Here is a 19,059-nt window from a genome sequence, read left to right as displayed (position 1 = left end):
ATTAATAAAGTTAGTTCAACCGATATGTCACGAAATGAGGGTTAAATTTAGGAGGAAAATATTAGAGGGTACAAAAAGATCTCTACCGTTAACGTCCCCTACAAAGACAGTTTAGTTAGCATGAAAATTTGCCCTAGCAGCGCTTAGATGGTAACTGAGACAAAAAAATGGAGGCTAATGGGTTTACCCGCCATTGTTCGGGTTTGTTCAACTTCACAGCGACAATATCGTTGGGCAGGGCTCGGTTTAAGGCCTTTGCAAAGAGGAGGATTCGATTCCCATCAGAGGGATTGATCACGTAGGCTGAGTTCTCCGAGGTGTAACACAGTCGACCCTTTAAAGGTGGGAAGGAAAGGAAAGGAGAATTGAGAAGAACGTTCCCTAGCCTGAGGCAATTTAACATTAATTTTTTGGCACTAAACGTCTACTTTCAGGAAGTGTTGGGTAGTGAAATTTAGTTATAGCGAAAGGACTGTTTTAACATCTCGGTAGCACTAACTCATCTTATGGCGTCTTGGGCTGTTCATTAGCTGTCACTAATCGGTTTATTCTTCGTAATCGTGACCGCAGGCCCAGAACGTTACGTTTCTGTTACCCTTAGAACGACTTATATTAGGCTCTCAGTTTACTCTGAAGTAGTAAAATTATTTAATGTTCAGAATTTCGTAGTCTACTTCACCATAATGATGAAGCCCAGGGTAAAACGCAAGTTCGGTCAACTGACCAGACAGAACGCGCTATCCTACGCATGGGAGAGCGAAGCAGGTAAAAATACCTCAACAAGAAGATCGGTATTGAGCATACGGTTGATGAAGGGTCGTGGCCAGTAGGAATCGTAACTCCGAAATGACCTCTACAAGACACAAAGTATACGTGCACGATGGAGTAACAAAGATTGAATCAACAAAGGAAGATAAGGAGGAAAGGAGGTTGACCTCACCGTGGATTTGAAACGAGCAATACTCACGAGCCATCGCTGATGCGTGAGGAACCGTAAGCGGACCACTGGTTCAACCCGCATCCAGTAACTAAAAAACAAATAAATCATCAAACGCGCAAATCAGGGTTTCTTTCGAACAGCATTTCAGGCCTTGTCAGTAAATTATGCGCTCCAGCATTGCCAATAAATTTCATGCCCCAACATTCAGCTGTTGCTAGTCGTGATTTTGTGCATTTAGCAAATTTGTTGATTCATTAAAACTAGTACTGTTTGCTGGAGAACGAATAACATATAACTGGAGTCGGCCTAGTAATGAAATCTAGCCTCAATGAAATGCCATCTACTAAAGCTAACTGTACGACAAATTCATGGGCGAATAGGCATTAAGCAAACAGACAAAAAACGACTTGGCTTCAAGCAGACTTTGCGCCAGAAGTTAATTGATGACGGCGAGCAAGAAGAATCTGTAGAGAGAACTGTCTCCAGTATTTATTACTCCAAAGTGCTTGTTCTGGAGTACAGTGAGAGGAGTAAATCGGATGTAAGAGCGTACAGGCACACAACAAGAAAGGGGGCGGATGGGAGGGTGGAGAGGGAGAGGAATGGGAGGTGTAAAAGGGTAGAGAGTGGTGACATGGGAAAGAACGAAAGACCTAAAGGAAAAGACCCTGACTTCTGCTGATATTGTCATTGCTGCTGCCATTTTTTTCTGCCACTCTACGACGCGTAGGTCTCACAGAGGGCGCAAGTGGGACGTAGCATCGTCACCTGCGAGGAGAAAAGGACCAAAGTATGGGATTAAAGGACCAAGACACTGAAAACAATCGCGTCAACAAAAAAATATGGCAATGAGAGAAGATGGTCTGGAAATAAATCCAGGACCACTTCGTAGGGCCTCGTTAGAATACAATGCCATGCGATGGTGTGTTTAAGCTGGAGGACAATTTACCTTACGAATTATAAGATGGATAAAGCATCGGAGGCGGCCCACCCAGATCCCAGGGTTCCGAATCAATATTCAGAATCAGCCTACTCTCAGTCTAGAAAAGCGATTTCTGCTATTCCCTTTTGCGATTGGTTCCTAACTCATCTGTCGGCATCATATCTAGCCTTGTTTCATGAAAAAAGTCCCACTGTTTGCTTTCGTTTGTGAATGATGCTTCCTACAATTACTTCTATTTTCACCTTGAGTTGAACCCTGTCATGAGTTTTTTTGGTCGTTCATTAATGGCTTGCCGAGTGATTCCGTTAGTGAAACACTATTCATATCAATATTGCAGTAGTCCTTTTGAGCTAAACAGTGTCTTCTTTAAACACGAGACATTTTAAATTTCTTACTGAAATGCCAGATCCAAATTTATCAAACTACACCGAAATCTAGAGCAGATTTTTGGGTTCCCGTCATTCCAGAGGAATTCGCAAACGCCTCAGATTGCTCATTACTCAAGGATTATCCAAATGTTAAATTTACAAAGATGGTAACCCTGTAAATGGGTAGACAGCGGCACATATGTCATAACCATTGGTAAAATCATCCCACCTTCAGTCTAGAAAGATGGTTACTGTTGTTGCCCTTCTTTTGCTGAAATGTTGGGGCCTTAGCTTGTTAACTAAAAGACGCGGCTTTTAAGTATCGGCAAAGTCACGTATTCAAGACCAAGCAGAAAAATGAAAAAAAATACTGAGTATCAGGTCTATTAATGAGCCTTCCCTCCTGCTGATCTGAATTCCCCAGGTCTATGCAGAAGTGTGGGTTGGATTTTTCAGCCCTCCATTTCAATGTCATCTTTAAGTGCCGAAACCCTTGCTATTGAACCAACGCAAGTCCAGTTCAAACTTGACAGATTGGCTCTTCTGTATTTGCCCGGAGCACATGGGCTCTCTTGGTAGAAGGTTTAAGTGAAGTCGACTACGCCTCCTCAGAAGTTGCTTTTTGAACAAAACACATAACTGTCATTAATAGCTTCCATAATTGCTTAACTTTTCCTCCTCCCTCTCCTCTCCTCAGGGTTACGCCAAATTGCATCAAGACGACACCGATACCTAATAATGGTCGCTTTCATTAAAAAAAGTAAGTGACGGAGCGAATTGTGCTCAAGATTAGCTGGCACGACGGTAAGTTGTTTCAAACTGGTATGACAGTAGCATGATATTGCATCGAACAAAAGGGGAATCAAGTCTTAGTCCTCCCAGTGATTTGCACATTTGCCTGTTTAACTACACAGGTTCCTCAGTCTCCCCAAGCTTTGATCATCATTTTGGCCCTTCGCCCATTTCACCTATGTCAGCAGCTTACCAGACCTTTTATGCACTCTTGCTATAACCCCTTTGGGAAGGATTGTAGCGCTACAATGAATTCAAAAAACATCGAATGCACTCGAACAAACAGAAGGTGGAACCTAAAATCCAACCCACCTTCAATTTGAGAAGCCGATTACCGTTGCTACCGCCGACGCTGCTGTTGATGGCATCCACCTCACTAGTCTTTGCAATGTTGGGGGGTGAGGCCTCATCAAGCGCTACGAGGCATCTGCAAAGGTCGAAGAGGTGTAACTCCTGACGAAAGCAGCCGCAGGGAGCAGGTAACGAATGCGGTGGTCGGGCGTCACCTCCAGCGAGTGCGGGTACCGCGTTCAGTACTGCCGGGTCGGATAGCAGGGGTGAAGGAGGACTGGCGACGATGGCAGATGATTTGGGAGATACCACGCTTTCTGAAGACCGCATGTTCCACTGCAGGTGGAGGACTCCGGCACCTACCACCCCTTTGTCACCCGTTGCTGCCTCCTCGTATTCGTAACAGCTTAGGTCCAGTCTCTGCATAACAGTGAGAGAATGAAGTAGATTACAAACCTTGTGGTCGATGTACCTCAAGTTCTTCCCTCCTTATGATTGCGCGTGTGAATTCCATTTAGCATCGGCATGGTCTCCAACACCATCCAATAATAAAAACAAGCAGTGGTAAATCCTATTTGGATAATTCTAGCTCTATCGGTTTAGCAAAATATTTTCCTCTGTGGTCGCTGTGGACTAATAAATAAAAGCCTCTTTTCAGCCAGGCTCAAGATTTGTGTCTAAAAAATTTTAGTATTTAAAAGCAGGCATTGTTAAATGTTGAAAAAAATCAGGCCCACTCAAAAATTTTAGTGACTAATTTTGCTCTCATACGTTGGAGAAGTAGCAAAGCTGGTGCTTAATCGTTCTTAAGGCTTAACCACAAAATAATAAAAGTGTCAGAAAGCCTTTTCAAGTAAACCAAGCGAACATTTCAAAACTTCGATCAACTCTAGAAATAGACGCAGTTCGCATGTGTGAGGATTCTTCAAAGAATTTTCCCACGTTTACAAACGTATTTAAGGAGCAGCAGTAATTACGATATTTGCGTCATGCGACGAATTCTGTCTGGCAGATGTCGGCTATTCCGACAGCTCGTAGCAGAATTTATCACCCTAAAATCAAGGTGGGTAGGAAACCCATCACCTGCTTGCGCTACGGGTGTGTGTGTGCCTGAAGTACAAATTCACCACCGATACGCGTGCTGCGAATTGGAGTAAATTTTCCTCCCATCTGTAAGGGAAAGTTGAGGACTAGTCGAACGCTCTAGGCGTCCAGTGGCTGAGTCACGGCTAACGGGAACATAATTCTGAAATTTACTTGAAAAATTAGAAATAACGTCAGCATACCAAAATTAAGACAGTTTTAAGTCCGGCAAAAGGCATTAAAAATTGCGTTGGCCAGTGTCCACGCTTCCAGTTGGTAAAAAACGGATTAAATCGACTAAAGGGAGAATCACTCAACCGTGTAATAACGTGAAAATGCTGTTGCAAAGCATGCAAGGATTACCAAGAGGCGATAAGACTCACGTTGAGATAAACACGTTTCATCAGACCCGTGGAGAGAATCAGGACATCGAAGGCATTTTTTAACACGCTCACCACTGAACAGGCCTCCGTCAGCGGGCCGCATTCCTGCAACGAAAGCAACAAGAACGATGAAAACAAGCGTCAGCGCTTTGTAAGGTTTTTCAGGCATCACCTCCACAACAAGAATAATAACCTCCGCCTTAACGTTAAAACGTGAAAAAGCTACAGCAATAAATTTGATGGCCTGATCGTATGCCGTACGAACTTCAAGTCTTTAGCCATCCATTACTCTTATAAAGGAATGAAGGTCAGTGTTCCTCGATTCATACTACACTGGATTGAGCGATTGCGATGCGAAAGGTAGTAAACTGAAGAAAATATCGCGAGTGAACAATATCCAAGGTTTCTTGAGCTGCAATATTTCCTAGCTTTAGAGAAGGAAGACATGGAGACCTACAAAGTAATGACCAGGTTGAAGCTTCTACACACCGGCGGTAGAGGAAAACCCTGATCAAAAGAATCAAATTCGTCCACTTTCGCCTGCAAATGTGGAAACTGTGAAGGCCGTATGGAAGTTCGGGCAATAAAACTATTGCCTGCGTAACGCCGAGCCACTGATAACGCTCTCGAAATTAAATGTAAGCAATTCAAATAGGCTAGTCTGAAGTGACAAAGATGATAGGTGAGTAAGTAGAAATAAACTGAACGGAAGGACGAGAAACTGGATGTCTTACCTTGACGAAGACGGTGAAAAAGACCTCGACAGACTCTTCGCTGGCCTTGCGACTGTCCAGCTTGCGGGCGTTGCAGTGGTCGGCGATGGCGGCCAGTTGGTCCGGCCGAGCCAGCACCTTTGAGGTGCATGTAGCGCGGTAGGCCTTTGCCACTTCAGGTGAATTGGCTACAAGGACAGAAAAGTACAAAAGGTCGTTGTGGTACTCAAACTATGATTCAAAGGAACTTATCCTCAATCCACATACATTGATTTGTGGGAGAACGGCAAAATTAAATGGTGCTGTTGAAAATGAGGCATATCCAAATTGGGATTTCAAGGCAAATGTCTTCAATGTAGTAAATCTACTCATATTAAAGCAAATTAGTAGAGTTCAGAACGAATTTAAACACAGATTAAGAGTGAATGACACGCTATTGACTAACATTCGGTTCCCTGGAAGAATCCGTTTTCTAAGGCAGTAATTTTAGGTGGGAATTCGGTATAACTATACATTTTATCGAAAACTTTTCCGCATGGAAAAACTGCGCTATGAAAACAATGATAGAAGAAAAATGATTATCAAATAGCGAACCGAGAAAATTACCTTTCGTTTACACGAATTGATTAAAGGTGGGTGTCAACAGTAGAGGTCTGATTGGAGATCGCGTCAAAGATCAAATTTTTTTATTGATGAAGCGTATTAAATTACCAAATCTACCCCTGCTAAAGGTTGACGTGACAGTTTTAAGTGTGGGTAAATGGCAAAGAAGGGGGTTTTTAGATTAAATGTTTGACATTAAACACATTTTCAAAAGTAAAAATTTATATTAATTATAGTTTTAGTGGAAAAAAGTTAAGCAAGACGAAATCCCACTTAATAATAGTCGTCATAAAACACATAGACAAGGTCGTTCATGACTCATGCAATAAAGTTGTTTTTGCTACTAAATAGATGAAGAATAGCGTGGGCAATTCAAGCAAAAAAGTAGTTTCAGTCCATTCATATTTACAAGTAAGCTCCCAAAAAAGTGGGAAGCTCAAATTAATTTAATGTAGTCCAATATATGCTGCATAAAGCCAATTCGACAACTCAAAATAACTCAAGGGTCCAACAGTATACACTATGCATGGGTGATAGTGCTCATTCTTTTACGTTGGATGGATCGTCCAGGCGCGTCCTTAATAAAATACACCGGACATATATGGGTCAACCAAATACATCAACCAAGTTACACCCACCTCAACTGTTCGTCATATTCAATTGCAAAGATAATTAAAGTATTTATGTGACGCTATAGCTCAAGGTGATTGCCTAGACATGCACTTTTAGAGGCGCAAAAAGGAGTTCAATAACCCACCCTTCTCTGAGGCTGCGGCAAGAATGAGAGCGAGTTGACGGTGGACGATGAGGTCAGCGTAGCGCCGGATGGGCGAAGTGAAGTGCGTATAGTGGGTCATATTGAGGGCGTAGTGGCTGGTGTAGAAAGAGGCAGAGCTTGCGGATTGATCGGGGACCGCGCCCAAACAGTAGTACTCAGCTAGGTTCATGCACCTTGTTAGGATGTTCAGCGTTGCCAACAGGCGCGCCTCCTCTGCTGTCTCGGCCTTCACAGCAGCAGTGGCGGTAGAGTCGCTTGGTTCCACTGCACAACCCATCATGGAGGCGCATAGCTCCGCCAGATTGTCCGAATGCTGCCAACTAGTGCCGCTGACACAGCCAGAGAGGCGGTTAAGTGAACTCTAAAAAGAATGCAATTTTATTTAGACCACCAATAGGAACCACTGCAGAAATGATAATTTTATGACAACCATATTCTTAGGTAGTCGAGGACACTGCTTTTCTTCAGAATGATATTAGGAAGCAACACAATTTAATTCCGCGTTAAGTAAAGGCAATGGTTACTGATTCCCATTAAATAGGAGATGTTGCAAGCTGGCAATAGAAATCAGGTCATCGGATGAAACTCAGTTAAAAAACTAATGTTTGAATTATTTCAGAGACAACAACAACAGTTCCACAGCTTCTGATAGCACACTACACAGGATTTTAGCCCCTTTCCCATCTCTTTCACTCTTGTGAAGTCACTACTAGTAGACAACCTAGGTTAATTCTCCCTCAAGTAGCAATAAGGAATTTAAAGAACTCGTAAAATTTCAATGCATTGAATTTTTAATGGCCACATTAAAGTTGACCAAAATTGAGCTAATCGATGGTCAGGAGGAAATGGAGGGCTAAAACTCACTTTGTAATACTTCGTTTAAGAAAAATGTGGTCTACAATAAAGCAACACCAAAACCAGTGGCTTTGCGGACTAACGATGGGAACTGATAGGATTTAAAGACTAAATTTCACCCCCCACCCCGTTTTACCTCGTGAAGGCAACCATGAAATATTACAGGAAACATTCCACTTTTAAGCAGCATGAAGACAAAATAACAGTAGGGAACCCTTGGGGTGATGTATGAGGTCTTTCGTTGAGCGGTCTTGTAAGAATACATAATGTACTTTCTCCCATACTTTTTTGTTTACACGCCTTTGAGATATGCCAAATATGTGGGTCTGAGTCTTAAGTGCTTGACCCTCGTCAAGAAATTCATGGCGAACAACTCCTCACACCATCCACCACATACTCAAACAGGGTCAGCATAGTCCTTCCAGGATGAGAATGGAATACATTCTCTTGTTTGAGGATAACCAACCACACTTTCGTTCGATTAACGAACGACGCAACGCAAAAGCACGATTGCACAAAGGCACGTAAGCCACTTCTCATCACAGACAGTCAGTCGACAAACAACATGACATGCGTGTTGCGTTTTTATAATCTACGTGAAAGAAGTGAAGGACAAACTGACATTCTCAAGCTTACTGCCACCCATTACCACATAGCATGAACATACCACTTGATCACCCTCCACAACTCTTCCTTCTCCACAGTTGATGCACTTCTCAACCGCTTTTTTTCCACCACTCGCAAAGTTAGGCGCCAATTAAAGCTGTTACGGACACGCTACTACCCTATTATTTTGGCCGTTGATGGCGCTCATCTGGCCAATAACAAAAGAAACACTTTCTGGTCAATCAGTTCTGCGCCTTCTCCAAGTGCTACGCACCAGATGTTAAACGAGGCTTCGGTAGCCACAGCTTTGGGACCGAGTTCGGCTCGACTCGTAGAGCAGAAGAGCTCGAGTCACCTCCATAATAACGAACATGAACTTGAGGAACCACATTTTTTTATCTTCAGGACGGCATATCGCAATAAAGGGCACCACTGTGTGTAAATAGTATGAAATTAACACGCAAAACGCAGGTAACACTGTTCAGAAAGCATCGTATTCGAAAATAGCCTTTATTTGAACGTAGATTATTATCGAGGATACGATTCCGTCTGCTAGAGAAGGTATAATTAAGAGGTTTAAAATCGGCTTTCAGACACAATTTGAACAAAAAGTATAAAAGTGGAACACACCCGAGTGGAAGGAATCGTATAAAATGGCTCAATTTGAGGTAAAGGCTATTAATGGATGCGTTGGTGAAATTCAACAGTAATACTTAGGATGCATTATTTTTAGTACTGTAACACATGGTAAAAAGTTTAATGAAAATAACTTCAAGGGTGAATTGTATAAAGTGGGCCGAGTAAAACTAGTGATTAATAGAGTGAAATCAAAAAGACCCTTCCAATCAAAAGTTATGGAATAAAAATCACCCTTTAAATGCTTCCAATTTGATAGCAGAATTTCCAGTGATTTTTCATCAAAACAGGATGAAGCTATGCTGCCACTTTTCAGCCCCAAATTTGTGGCTACATCTCCACCGGACAAAGGACGCATGCGACAATGAAAGGGGAACGGAATTCCCAGTTAGGTCTTCCTACCCATTAGATAATTAACCTTTTTTTGGTGCTCATCCTAAAAATGGTAACACAAGGAAAACTTACCTGAATAGCACCGGCAGAGGAAACATTGACATCCACTCCAATGATGCGTAAGAGGGAGCGCGCGTCCTTGCTTTGCTTCATAGTGGGAGGGGGATGACGGCGTAGGAAGGCTGTGCGGGGTAGACGGGATGCGAGAAGATCGGCCACCGCCTCGTTGGCCGCCAGCATCCACTCCTCTACTAGACGGTTCGCCGGCCGCACTATGAAGGGTGCCAAGCCAACTGGTAGACCTGTTGTTTCTGCCAGTGTGAATGTCGGCTTCACCTGGTTCAACTGCAGTGCTCCGTCCTCGAAGCGACGCGTCCGCATCTTCAGCGCCAACTTTAGCACAAAAAAAAACATTAAAATCCAAACAGTTAATCATTTCCCAAGAACAATTAGCTCAAGCAGGATTGAATAAAAACAAAACCCCGTTACATAAGGATGAAGTTTAATTTAATGCGACTTAAAATACTGAAGTATACATGAGTAAAGTAGCATTGACGGTTCAGCCAATAAGTCTGGAAGGATGGATTCACGATAAACAATTCCCTATTGCCGATGAAGGAGAATTAAGAGCTTTTACTTTAAAAGTGATGAATGAAGTGAGGGGGAAATTTTTTAAATTAGGCCCACATCTGTCGTTTGAGCAATACCGCTGCTTGTGTGTGCTGTGCTATGAACCATATCTGTTATCCAGGCTGATCTCATCCACCCAAACTTTGACTATTTTCCCTGTCACTTTATTTAGCTGTTACTAAAGAAGTCAATTTAATGGAATGATTGGGACGCATGAAGCCGTATTGGTGAAGGCTATCGACTAGAGGCCGGGTCACTAGGACCAAATGTGTTTTTATGCACGGTCTCACTTGGAACGCATTTCAGTATTGCTTGATCATTGTGATGAAAGCGTATCCAAAAATTGTGGGAAGTGATGCAACATGGTTCACCACGCGTCCAAAACATGATGAGGTGGCTCGCCAATATTTCTGGCCGGTAAAGAACGAAAACAAGACTTAGAATTATCTCTCCCTTGATACTCACTTACTTAGTTAACGACACGAAATCAATTCAGTTACATTCTTGATAAGTTTTACTGACTTCCTCCAAGAAGCTCAAATATTGCACTATAGTAGCCTCATGAAGCTCTGCCGCAGTTAATTTGCGCCCATTTTGAAAAGTGTACATCAGCTGCCATCAAGAGGACTTTCTTAACTGAAAGCCCATGCCCGCCACATTCAAATTAGTTCTTAGAGCGAAATAGTCAAAAGTTTGCGGTTCAAAAACGTACCTCCGTCATGGTTTTGAATTGAATAAGATGCCTTAATTCTATAACAAAATTCTCATTTAAAACAAAAGGTAACACATATTTTTGACACCTGTCGGTTTAGAAAGACGGGTGAGAGAATGACAAAAAAATAAGAAAGCACGTTTTGAACGGTGAAAGTGTTGTGACCTTACCATAAACAGGAGAATTGAGAGGTTAGGGGCAATGGAACTTGGGTACCTCACACTTAGAACCATAATGCTATGAACAGCTAGTAAATATGAGGACAATGTTGAGAGCATTTGGCTGGCTGAAATGTATCAAGTAGTGGACACTCCGCAAGGAGTGGTCTTTAATAGCCAAGCAAGGGCACAAATCTAAACAAAATGAGCTACGATTAAAAGCATTCATTGCACTCACTCTCCTATATCTCCATAATGATCGTCAAGAGTAACTCAGTCTACGCTATTCTACAGAATAGGTGAACATTGCGACACTGGGTGAATTCGCAAAGCATGATTCCGGATGCAGATGAAAGGAAATCGGAACACACCTCGTTGAGGATAAGAACACTGCGACAAATCTCCTTGACATCTGCACCGCCTTCGAGGTTTGCAAGATCACAAGGCTGCCAATCACGGTCGGGGTCGTCTAGAAAGGCCTAAAGGGAAGGTACCAAAGTTTACCGCACTATCAATCACCCCATTCCAAAAAGTGATGCCTTGACTAAATACCTGTGCATCCTCGTAGCTAAGCTTAGCTCGTGAGTGAATGATCGTCCTTCCAAACCACTTGGCCAATATCTACAAAGGAACGGTGGATGAAATTGTAGAGTAATGAAAACATAGACAAGGCTTGGACACGAGCGGCGAGAAGTACATTCGGCATCAAAATCGACCCAGGTTCGCGAAAACCGTAAATTAATAGTTACCTTAAGAATAATTTTTTCTTACTAAAAACGTATACAATAGTTTAAAAGGTACCGACTGTGCTAGGTAGTGCAGCACGTTAACCTTATAAAAGTCATTTATGGTATGATGAACGGGTCAAAAGTCTACCACCACCGTTATACCTCTTTAAGTGGCAGCAAAGTACTTAACTATCCCTCATCTCACATCATTATTTTTCCGCACTTTTGACTGCTTCGTAACCAAACAGTCCTCATACAAATGCTACATTTGGAAGTACAGACTACAGTATCTGTGCAAACTCGTTCTCCGTAGTGAGGCACCATCTAGGTATAACGAAATCCTGTCTATGCTTTCAGTCATCCACTCCATCTAAAGTGGCCATAATGAGCCTTCTTCCATAGCCGCGAGGTTTAGTATCTTTCCGGGAATGATTCGGGGATCAATGGCCTGTCATACGATAATAGAAAGAAAACTTGACTTCGATATTGAACGCAATGATTCTCGAGTGCAAGACACATCGAAAACATACTCGAGCGTCTTCGGTGAGTAAAAAGACAACAGAGAAGGTGAATTTGTCATCTCCGGGATGGAGACTGCAGAGGTCCTCACACAGCCTCCGTGGAAGCATCGGAACACAGAGTTGAACGAGATAGATGGATGTGGACCGTGACGCCGCCTCCACATCCACGGGGTCCTCGGGACGCACATAAAAGCTCACATCGGCGATGTGCACGCCCACCTCAAAGGTGGCGCCACGCACCCCCTTCGCCTCCAGCGTCGCCACCTCAGAGGGCGGAAGGCGACGCACGTGCAGTGCATCGTCCAGATCACGGGCAGTCCGCGGATCGATGGTGAAAACGCACTGGCTGCGGAAGTCGCGTCGGCGCGCGTACTCTGCGGCCAAGTCGGCAGGGGAGGAGAGAGTCAGTACCTTCTCTGACACGTAAGTCTCCACGGCTACGGGAAAACTGGTAACCATCTCCACGCCCAAGGCAAAGCCGGCGTTCACTAGAATACGATCTGTCTCAGCATCGATGTAACTCATCGTCTCCTCATCAAAACGACGGATCAGTCGGCTAGAAGGCAGTGGCAAGAAATCAAGAGCATTTTTATCACACGTACAATCAAAAGACCAGGACAAATTTTATTTAGGTTCCTAGATAACTCGTCTCCTTGTCCAAATGTCAATTAAACTGGCTTTTAACCGGTAGGTGATAGGTGTGAGTTTACTTGCAATACTAATTGCAAAACGTCACATTTAAGGACTGAATTAACAACACAAGGAAGATTAATTTTCGCCCGTTGCAACCCGTGACCACAACTTCGAACCAGCTCCCTATGCGATGATGATTAAAATCATTCAGTGATAAGATGAACCTACAGTAAAAGAAATGCCTTAAATGAGACAACATTAAAATTGGGAGTATTCTATTACTGCTCAAATAAGTATTTCACGGAAAAAAATGTTTTAATGCTGTACAATTAAGTGATAGCCCAGGCTGCCAAGTTATGACCTCCATGCTAGTGAATGCTAGGACGTAGAACTTACAACTTAAAATCATCTTACTGCAAGATACACCCGGAGCAGTTTACCTGCATGAATTAGCATTCTTTGACCACTTTATGCAGACACTTGGGGCCAGCAGGGCATTTAAGTTGATCAGCTAGTCGTCGCATGAAAAATGATAGTCGTCAGCCCTACTTCCCAATGGAATGCTCACCCCTTGGCATAGAGACTGTCCTCCGGCCAATCAGTGATTTGGGCCACAAATCGCACCATTTTAAAAGTTTCTGGCTGTCTAACAAAATCTACAAGGTGAAAAAGGAAAACAATTAGTTTCAATTATCCGCTGTTACTCTCCAAGTCACTTTATGCACGTTCATTTCAAAGGAAAATGTATTAATTTGACCAAATTGAATAAAAATTTGACACTGCATCCAAAAAAAGAAACATCTATGGCAAAGGAGTACTGAATTCCATCTACAAGTAATGGATTTGGCTGACAAAGAACACTTGATAGCATACGCTCTGGAAAGGGCTAAATACCCACCGACAGATAAGCACAAGAGGAAAGCACTTCAATATGTATTTCAATAAATTCCAAGTTAGCTTCATGTGAAGTAAATTGCTCTCAACCATGACCGGGCGTACTTATTATTCGTTCGCAGATGCTCATCACACAGCGGCCTCTAAACATTTTCCGAGTTCGCAGTGCCTAGTAAATGCAGTCACCTATTTTTTTAACGCACAACTATCAAATAGAAATTGTCTTACATATCTGGCTACTTTTGGGTCCACAATGACACAGTTGTTGGCTTAGCAAGTAGAAATACACTAGTTCTTTAGCTGAAAGGTTTTATTATAATTACGAAGATGCATAATTTCTAAAACATAAATCATGGTTTCTGATATCCATTCAAAAAGTTGAGGCGAGTGTGTTGTCTTGGATAATCTCAACTACCTCCTTCCGCTTGGAACGTTGGTTGGGTAAGCTAAGAAAAATGAAAAAGATTCGATCGTGCACAAAAAGGCAAATGATATCTGCTTGTAAATCTTCATGTTTAATAGTTTGATAATCAACCGAGATAATCAAACTCAAATTGACCTGGGGGGCAGAAAGATCTAGGAATCAAAATTCTGCACATTCTCGAATCCGTAGGGGTGAGGAGTGCTAGTTGCCAATCCGGCATTGATGAGGAATTCACTTCCTCCTCCCTTTCCCGCTTGGTCTCCCTCTGCTTTCGTGAAGAAGAGGAAGATGGGAGAGGTCGCAGGTAGCCTACACAGATGCGGCAATTGAGACGACGATGGATAGCGACCACACGGCCGACACGCTGAATCAGCTGCCACCATGGTAGTCGTGCGGCCTCGGAGAGACTGGCCGATGGCTCGTCCGGTAGATTCGTGGGATCCGTCCAACTCTCAAGGTGATTTTTCAACCCATGGGGAATATTCGCAAACAGCTGCACACGCAAAAGAGAAAGTAGATTTGAAAAAGACTTTGGGTGATTTTTAGCTTTCAACAATTCCCACCGCAGCAAAACATTCAGGGTCCTGACGAAGGAACTCGCCGACAGTAACGAAGGCCGCTTTGCCAGCATCTAAGTTTGCCTGAGTGGTAGAAGCCCATTCTAATGCCTTTGTGCTGAGAAATGGGTCAAAGATCTGAAAGTAGACATAAAACTATGTGTAGATGCTAACCCTCCAGTTCTTAACTGGTTCCAGGCGCAAAACCACCATATCGCCGTTTAAGGAGCGATTGCGGGCTCTCGTGCCAGGTATGAAGACATCAGCATCGCCTTTCTAACATGGAGCAATTTCAAGATATTTAAATTGATAGAGAAAATCTACCGGGTGGTTGATGTAGGCATCAACATAGTTTTTCGGATTGATTCGGAGTTGCCCCTAAGCAAAAATGAAAACAGGAATTTGAGAAACGGATTGAAATATTGTTGATTTTGGGGTGAAGAAGTACCCACTATTATCAATTGACCCGACTGAATACCATCCGCAACCGCTACATCATCCCAATATGGGTCGTACTTCTGCTTCCCGCTCTGATTTCGAGGTAATTCAGAGTTGCGTTTCCGCCAATTGCCAAATCTGTCGTGATCAGAATTTTGACTTGAATTTGTATGCGCGGGTTTGGTCATTATCTGCAGAAAACAAGTTATCTCTTCGCTAAAATGTTTGGGACGGTCCACATGCTATGGACAACAAATTTGGTATTTGACAAGTCCGTGCAAACAATAAAGATACAACTAAGAACGCGGGTACAATACTATGTGAAACCATCTGGGTGAGAAACGGAAAACCTGGAGATTTATCGAAAAGTTGACTTTTAATGTCATGGAAACAAAAACTAGAACTATAACAAAAACACGACGCACGTTTTAACCCATGCTGGTGTATATTTAGAGTGTAATTAACATAAACAACGGAATTTTGCACAAAATACTAAATGGGTGCTTACCAGCTTGGAGTTTTGTAACCACTAAAGTCAACATCAATAATAAAACCAGCGTAAAAAGTCTCGCGCAACAGATGTCCGGATATACTGCACAAAAACGTGGGTAAACAGAGCTATGTCATCTACGCAGTCACGCTTTCACCTGCGACAATGTACCTCAGGATTAGTTCTAATAATACCGTGTTGGCGATTGGGCGGAATTGGTTTGGATGGCAATAGCAACCTTTCATGAATGCAAAGTTCGTAATGGTATAGCTTAATGTTCCGGAGATGGACATGGTGGATATGTAATGCCTTTCGCTTCAACACTACGACCTTTGTCTTAAAAAAATCTGGAAATAAACTTGATATAAGTAGAGGTAAGTACATAGGTGCAACACCAAAAGCAATAATAATTTTCACTTAAGTAAGGCTCTAGATAAGCAAAATTTCCCTTATGTGTTACGGGAAAATGTGGCCCATGTCTGCAAAATTTTGGCAAGAAATGCAAACTTAAACCAGGTAACTGCTGTGACTTCCAGCACTCAAACCTTCCGTAATTTAGAGGAACCATGAAGGCGTCATGGTTATCAGTGTTCGAGGCGCAATCGCACCACATGTTTGTTTGATTGTACCCTCTGGGTGTCCGACGGCGGGCTGCCCCCAAACCCTCTGAGGAAATTGAACTCTGTTTCCCTTCAGATCCTGATAATCTGCAAATTTTCACCGTTCTTTTGAAGTGCATAATTTTTTCCTTTACTCTATCCTCGCGTTTTGAGACTATTAAACCTGTAAAGGAGGTGTTCTGTTGAACCAACCAGATGCGGATTCTCTAACAGTCCTGCGTCCGTTTTAGTTCTAAAATTTTATCCACATCTCAAACCGTCCTGTTAAATTACACCGAGCTTTCCCATTGTTAGCCAAGGTAATCACTTGACGCCTAACCCCTTACAAACTTTGTATTCTTAACCATCCGACTGCAATATTAGTGATAATACTAATTCTATTGAAGATAACAACAGAACTAGTGATAATAGCATCATAAGGAAAGTTTTACAAATATTTATAATAATAATGCCCCTAAAAGCCTGGGGTTGATTATTTCGCCTTCAAGGTCTCCTATGGATCCAATATTCGAACCCATTTTCGATTTCAGTGAAAACATGGCGGGTTATCCGTGTTAGTTACTGGGCTTGCTTAGTAATTTCATTTTTTTAGTTAGTTTTTCGAAACCTCAGACTTATTGGGATGAAGCGTTTCGTCGGGAGCCCGTAAGTTTTATCCTCCACGTGAAATCGTTGTGTTTCTAAGGCGTATGATGCGTCTAGGATATTCCAGGACATCTTCGGGGATCAATTCCCTTTTCCTCGTGATTCATTCCCAAACAACTTTCCCAGACCGTTTTGGATGACACCAGGTTATGTTGCTCCAGTAAGGGCTAACAACAGTTACCATGTTTTACAAAAACTCGTCATTAGTTGATCTTGTTGCTCTCTATTTGAAGGCGTATCCAAGAAGGGACTATATTTTGGACCAAGAACCCGGACCATCCTCTTCTTCAGGCTCGTTCTACTCATCTACATATTCCTCCGATTCAAATGGGCAACGTGTAAGCCTCTTGTACGCCATTCTCTTGCTTTCCTATCACTTGTATGAGGAGTAAGTAGACTCCGACTCGTGTTTTATGACCTTCAAAGTTGTCCTTGTACTTACTGTCCCATGCAATTCCTTCATCCTCTTTTCGCCGGCTCACCTACTGCATCGGTTTTGGCATATAATGTGATTATGTGCTCTCCCCTAGTACGAGTCGATTAAAGCCTCTGTCAAGCAGCCAGATGGAGTGGTAATCAATAAGGAGATAATAAGAAAAGACGGACGAGAAGTAACTACTACAACCACAATCTATCCCGACGGTCGTCAGGAATCGAGAACCGAGACTAGTGAAGGCGGTAAGCCCGACCACGCCACCACAAACACGTGTTCACACTATCTGTTTCAATGAGTAAATTTTTGTTTTCTCAAAGCAGTGATAACTGACTCCCCTCTCGTCCTCATGCCTTCCCCCGAGGATATCTTCAAGAGGGACGGGATCTTCTCAAACCTCCGTCGCTGGTTCGGATTCTAAGACTGCATAATCAGGATTTTTCCGCCCCATTTAACTCAAATAGATGCATCCCCAAAGTGTCTTGTATTTACAGTCGTACTATGACAGTTGATGTAAAGTGTCATTTCTGGAGCGGGGCGTAGTTAAGCAATTTTTCAATGAGGTCGACGTGGGAGAGGATCATGCGCCGACAGCAGTAGCGTCGGAGGCCGAGGGTATCCAGGGCGTCACCTTCCGCGTACTCTGCCTGTAGGAGAACGATGTAGGACTCCCACTTGTCGCCCACAACTTTGCCACATGTAAAACAGCGGATTGGAATTATCATGTATCTGAAACCAGAACAAAAATCAGCTTGGTTATGGCATCATGTGTTGAAACGGGGCACGAAGGGGTCAAAATCAGCGTGCCAATTCGCAGCATTGCAGTGCACCGACGACACTCATAAGCCGAATCTTGCTAGGAGCGGCGAGTTAACCTTGTCAGAGGCACTGAAGGCGCATTCATGGAGTTGGCGTTGGCTCCGTTACACAAAAGCGAGCACTGAGGCATAGCAAGCGAAAAAGAAGGGGTGGCGAGCGTAGGATGTATTTTAAAATAAGACAGCAAATATTTTGCGAGCTGGGGCAGGGCCGGATTTCTTTCTGTAAACCTTCGAGGGCCGGCTTAAAAGTTGTCACCAGAAATTAAACTTTTAACTAGAAGGCTCCAGTGGGGTTGGTTCTGAAGAACTGCCTAGGATCGTCTTATCTGGACTGAGATGGCGTGATTGTGATGCCCAATGGGTACACGGTCACTTTGTTGAAGGGCCGCAGCCTCTGCAAATGAGGGCGGATCGCGATTCTGCCTCGTAGTGTAGCCTGTCGAGGCCGGGGTAACTAGGGCAAGCGAATAGAGGAAGTCATAGGAATCAATTATGCTGGAAAAGCTTGTTGTCAGATAAAAACAAAAATCGACGAACTAGCGGCCGAAGCCGACTTAACTTTTGCATGCAAATAGCTGGACAAAATCGGTTCTTTGAGCAAAACGTCGGATTAGCAATTATGAATGAAATAGTAGGTTGGAAATGTAGTCTTTTCAAAGATATTTGTGAGATTTTGTATTTGCAAGCGAATGAAAGAGGATATGACTTTAAAAGGACGCCAGACTTACCGGAACGGACACGGAAGTTCCGAGAAAGATGGACTAGTGAGGACAAAAGCTGCACCAATCTCGCAACCATACTATCCTCAAGAACAAACCCGAATTCATGGAAAATTACCAAGTACTCGTAGCATGCGAGAAACAAGAGCAGAAGTACGCATTTAACAACCAAGATAAGCGCACCAATAACCGCCACAGTGTAAGGAATCCATACCTTTTAAAATTTTGGGCACACTAATTAATTCCCATATC

General features: G+C 43.0%; 3 protein-coding genes across 3 annotated transcripts in view; 1 reads left to right on the top strand and 2 right to left on the bottom strand. All coding sequences in view use genetic code 11, as the record gives it.

Annotated features, from left to right (window-relative positions):
• The window catches only part of EGR_03088 (DIS3-like exonuclease 2), a gene marked incomplete at both ends in the record, with an annotated part of 32,229 nt that extends 16,047 nt beyond the window's left edge, over positions 1–16,182 (bottom strand). The window contains 20 exons of the mRNA XM_024492337.1: positions 188–334; positions 776–853; positions 941–1,028; positions 1,895–1,980; positions 3,356–3,754; positions 4,801–4,905; positions 5,535–5,701; positions 6,874–7,255; positions 9,457–9,777; positions 11,256–11,363; positions 11,437–11,505; positions 12,143–12,689; positions 13,335–13,422; positions 14,220–14,577; positions 14,648–14,779; positions 14,816–14,917; positions 14,966–15,019; positions 15,094–15,295; positions 15,588–15,671; positions 16,115–16,182. Of these exons, the coding sequence (XP_024353263.1) occupies positions 188–334; positions 776–853; positions 941–1,028; positions 1,895–1,980; positions 3,356–3,754; positions 4,801–4,905; positions 5,535–5,701; positions 6,874–7,255; positions 9,457–9,777; positions 11,256–11,363; positions 11,437–11,505; positions 12,143–12,689; positions 13,335–13,422; positions 14,220–14,577; positions 14,648–14,779; positions 14,816–14,917; positions 14,966–15,019; positions 15,094–15,295; positions 15,588–15,671; positions 16,115–16,182 (3,585 nt within the window). The remainder of the gene's footprint in view (positions 1–187; positions 335–775; positions 854–940; positions 1,029–1,894; positions 1,981–3,355; positions 3,755–4,800; positions 4,906–5,534; positions 5,702–6,873; positions 7,256–9,456; positions 9,778–11,255; positions 11,364–11,436; positions 11,506–12,142; positions 12,690–13,334; positions 13,423–14,219; positions 14,578–14,647; positions 14,780–14,815; positions 14,918–14,965; positions 15,020–15,093; positions 15,296–15,587; positions 15,672–16,114) is intronic.
• A 502-nt stretch (positions 16,183–16,684) lies between these two features.
• EGR_03087 (hypothetical protein) lies at positions 16,685–17,688 on the top strand (the record flags this gene model as incomplete). Its single annotated transcript, XM_024492336.1, has 6 exons — positions 16,685–16,742; positions 16,782–16,834; positions 16,875–16,994; positions 17,068–17,172; positions 17,365–17,512; positions 17,591–17,688. The coding sequence occupies 6 exons, from the start codon at positions 16,685–16,687 to the stop codon at positions 17,686–17,688; spliced, it is 582 nt and encodes a 193-aa protein (XP_024353262.1).
• Positions 17,689–17,788: 100 nt separating this feature from the next.
• On the bottom strand, positions 17,789–17,992 carry EGR_03086 (DNA-directed RNA polymerases I, II, and III subunit RPABC5; the record flags this gene model as incomplete). The annotated part of the gene is made up of 1 exon (XM_024492335.1): positions 17,789–17,992. The coding sequence occupies one exon, from the start codon at positions 17,990–17,992 to the stop codon at positions 17,789–17,791; it is 204 nt and encodes a 67-aa protein (XP_024353261.1).
• Positions 17,993–19,059: the final 1,067 nt, after the last annotated feature.

The sequence above is a fragment of the Echinococcus granulosus genome, assembly GCF_000524195.1.
Source record: "Echinococcus granulosus chromosome Unknown EG_S00015, whole genome shotgun sequence".
Taxonomy (NCBI): domain Eukaryota; kingdom Metazoa; phylum Platyhelminthes; class Cestoda; order Cyclophyllidea; family Taeniidae; genus Echinococcus; species Echinococcus granulosus.
This window is presented reverse-complemented; position numbering and strand designations above follow the sequence as displayed.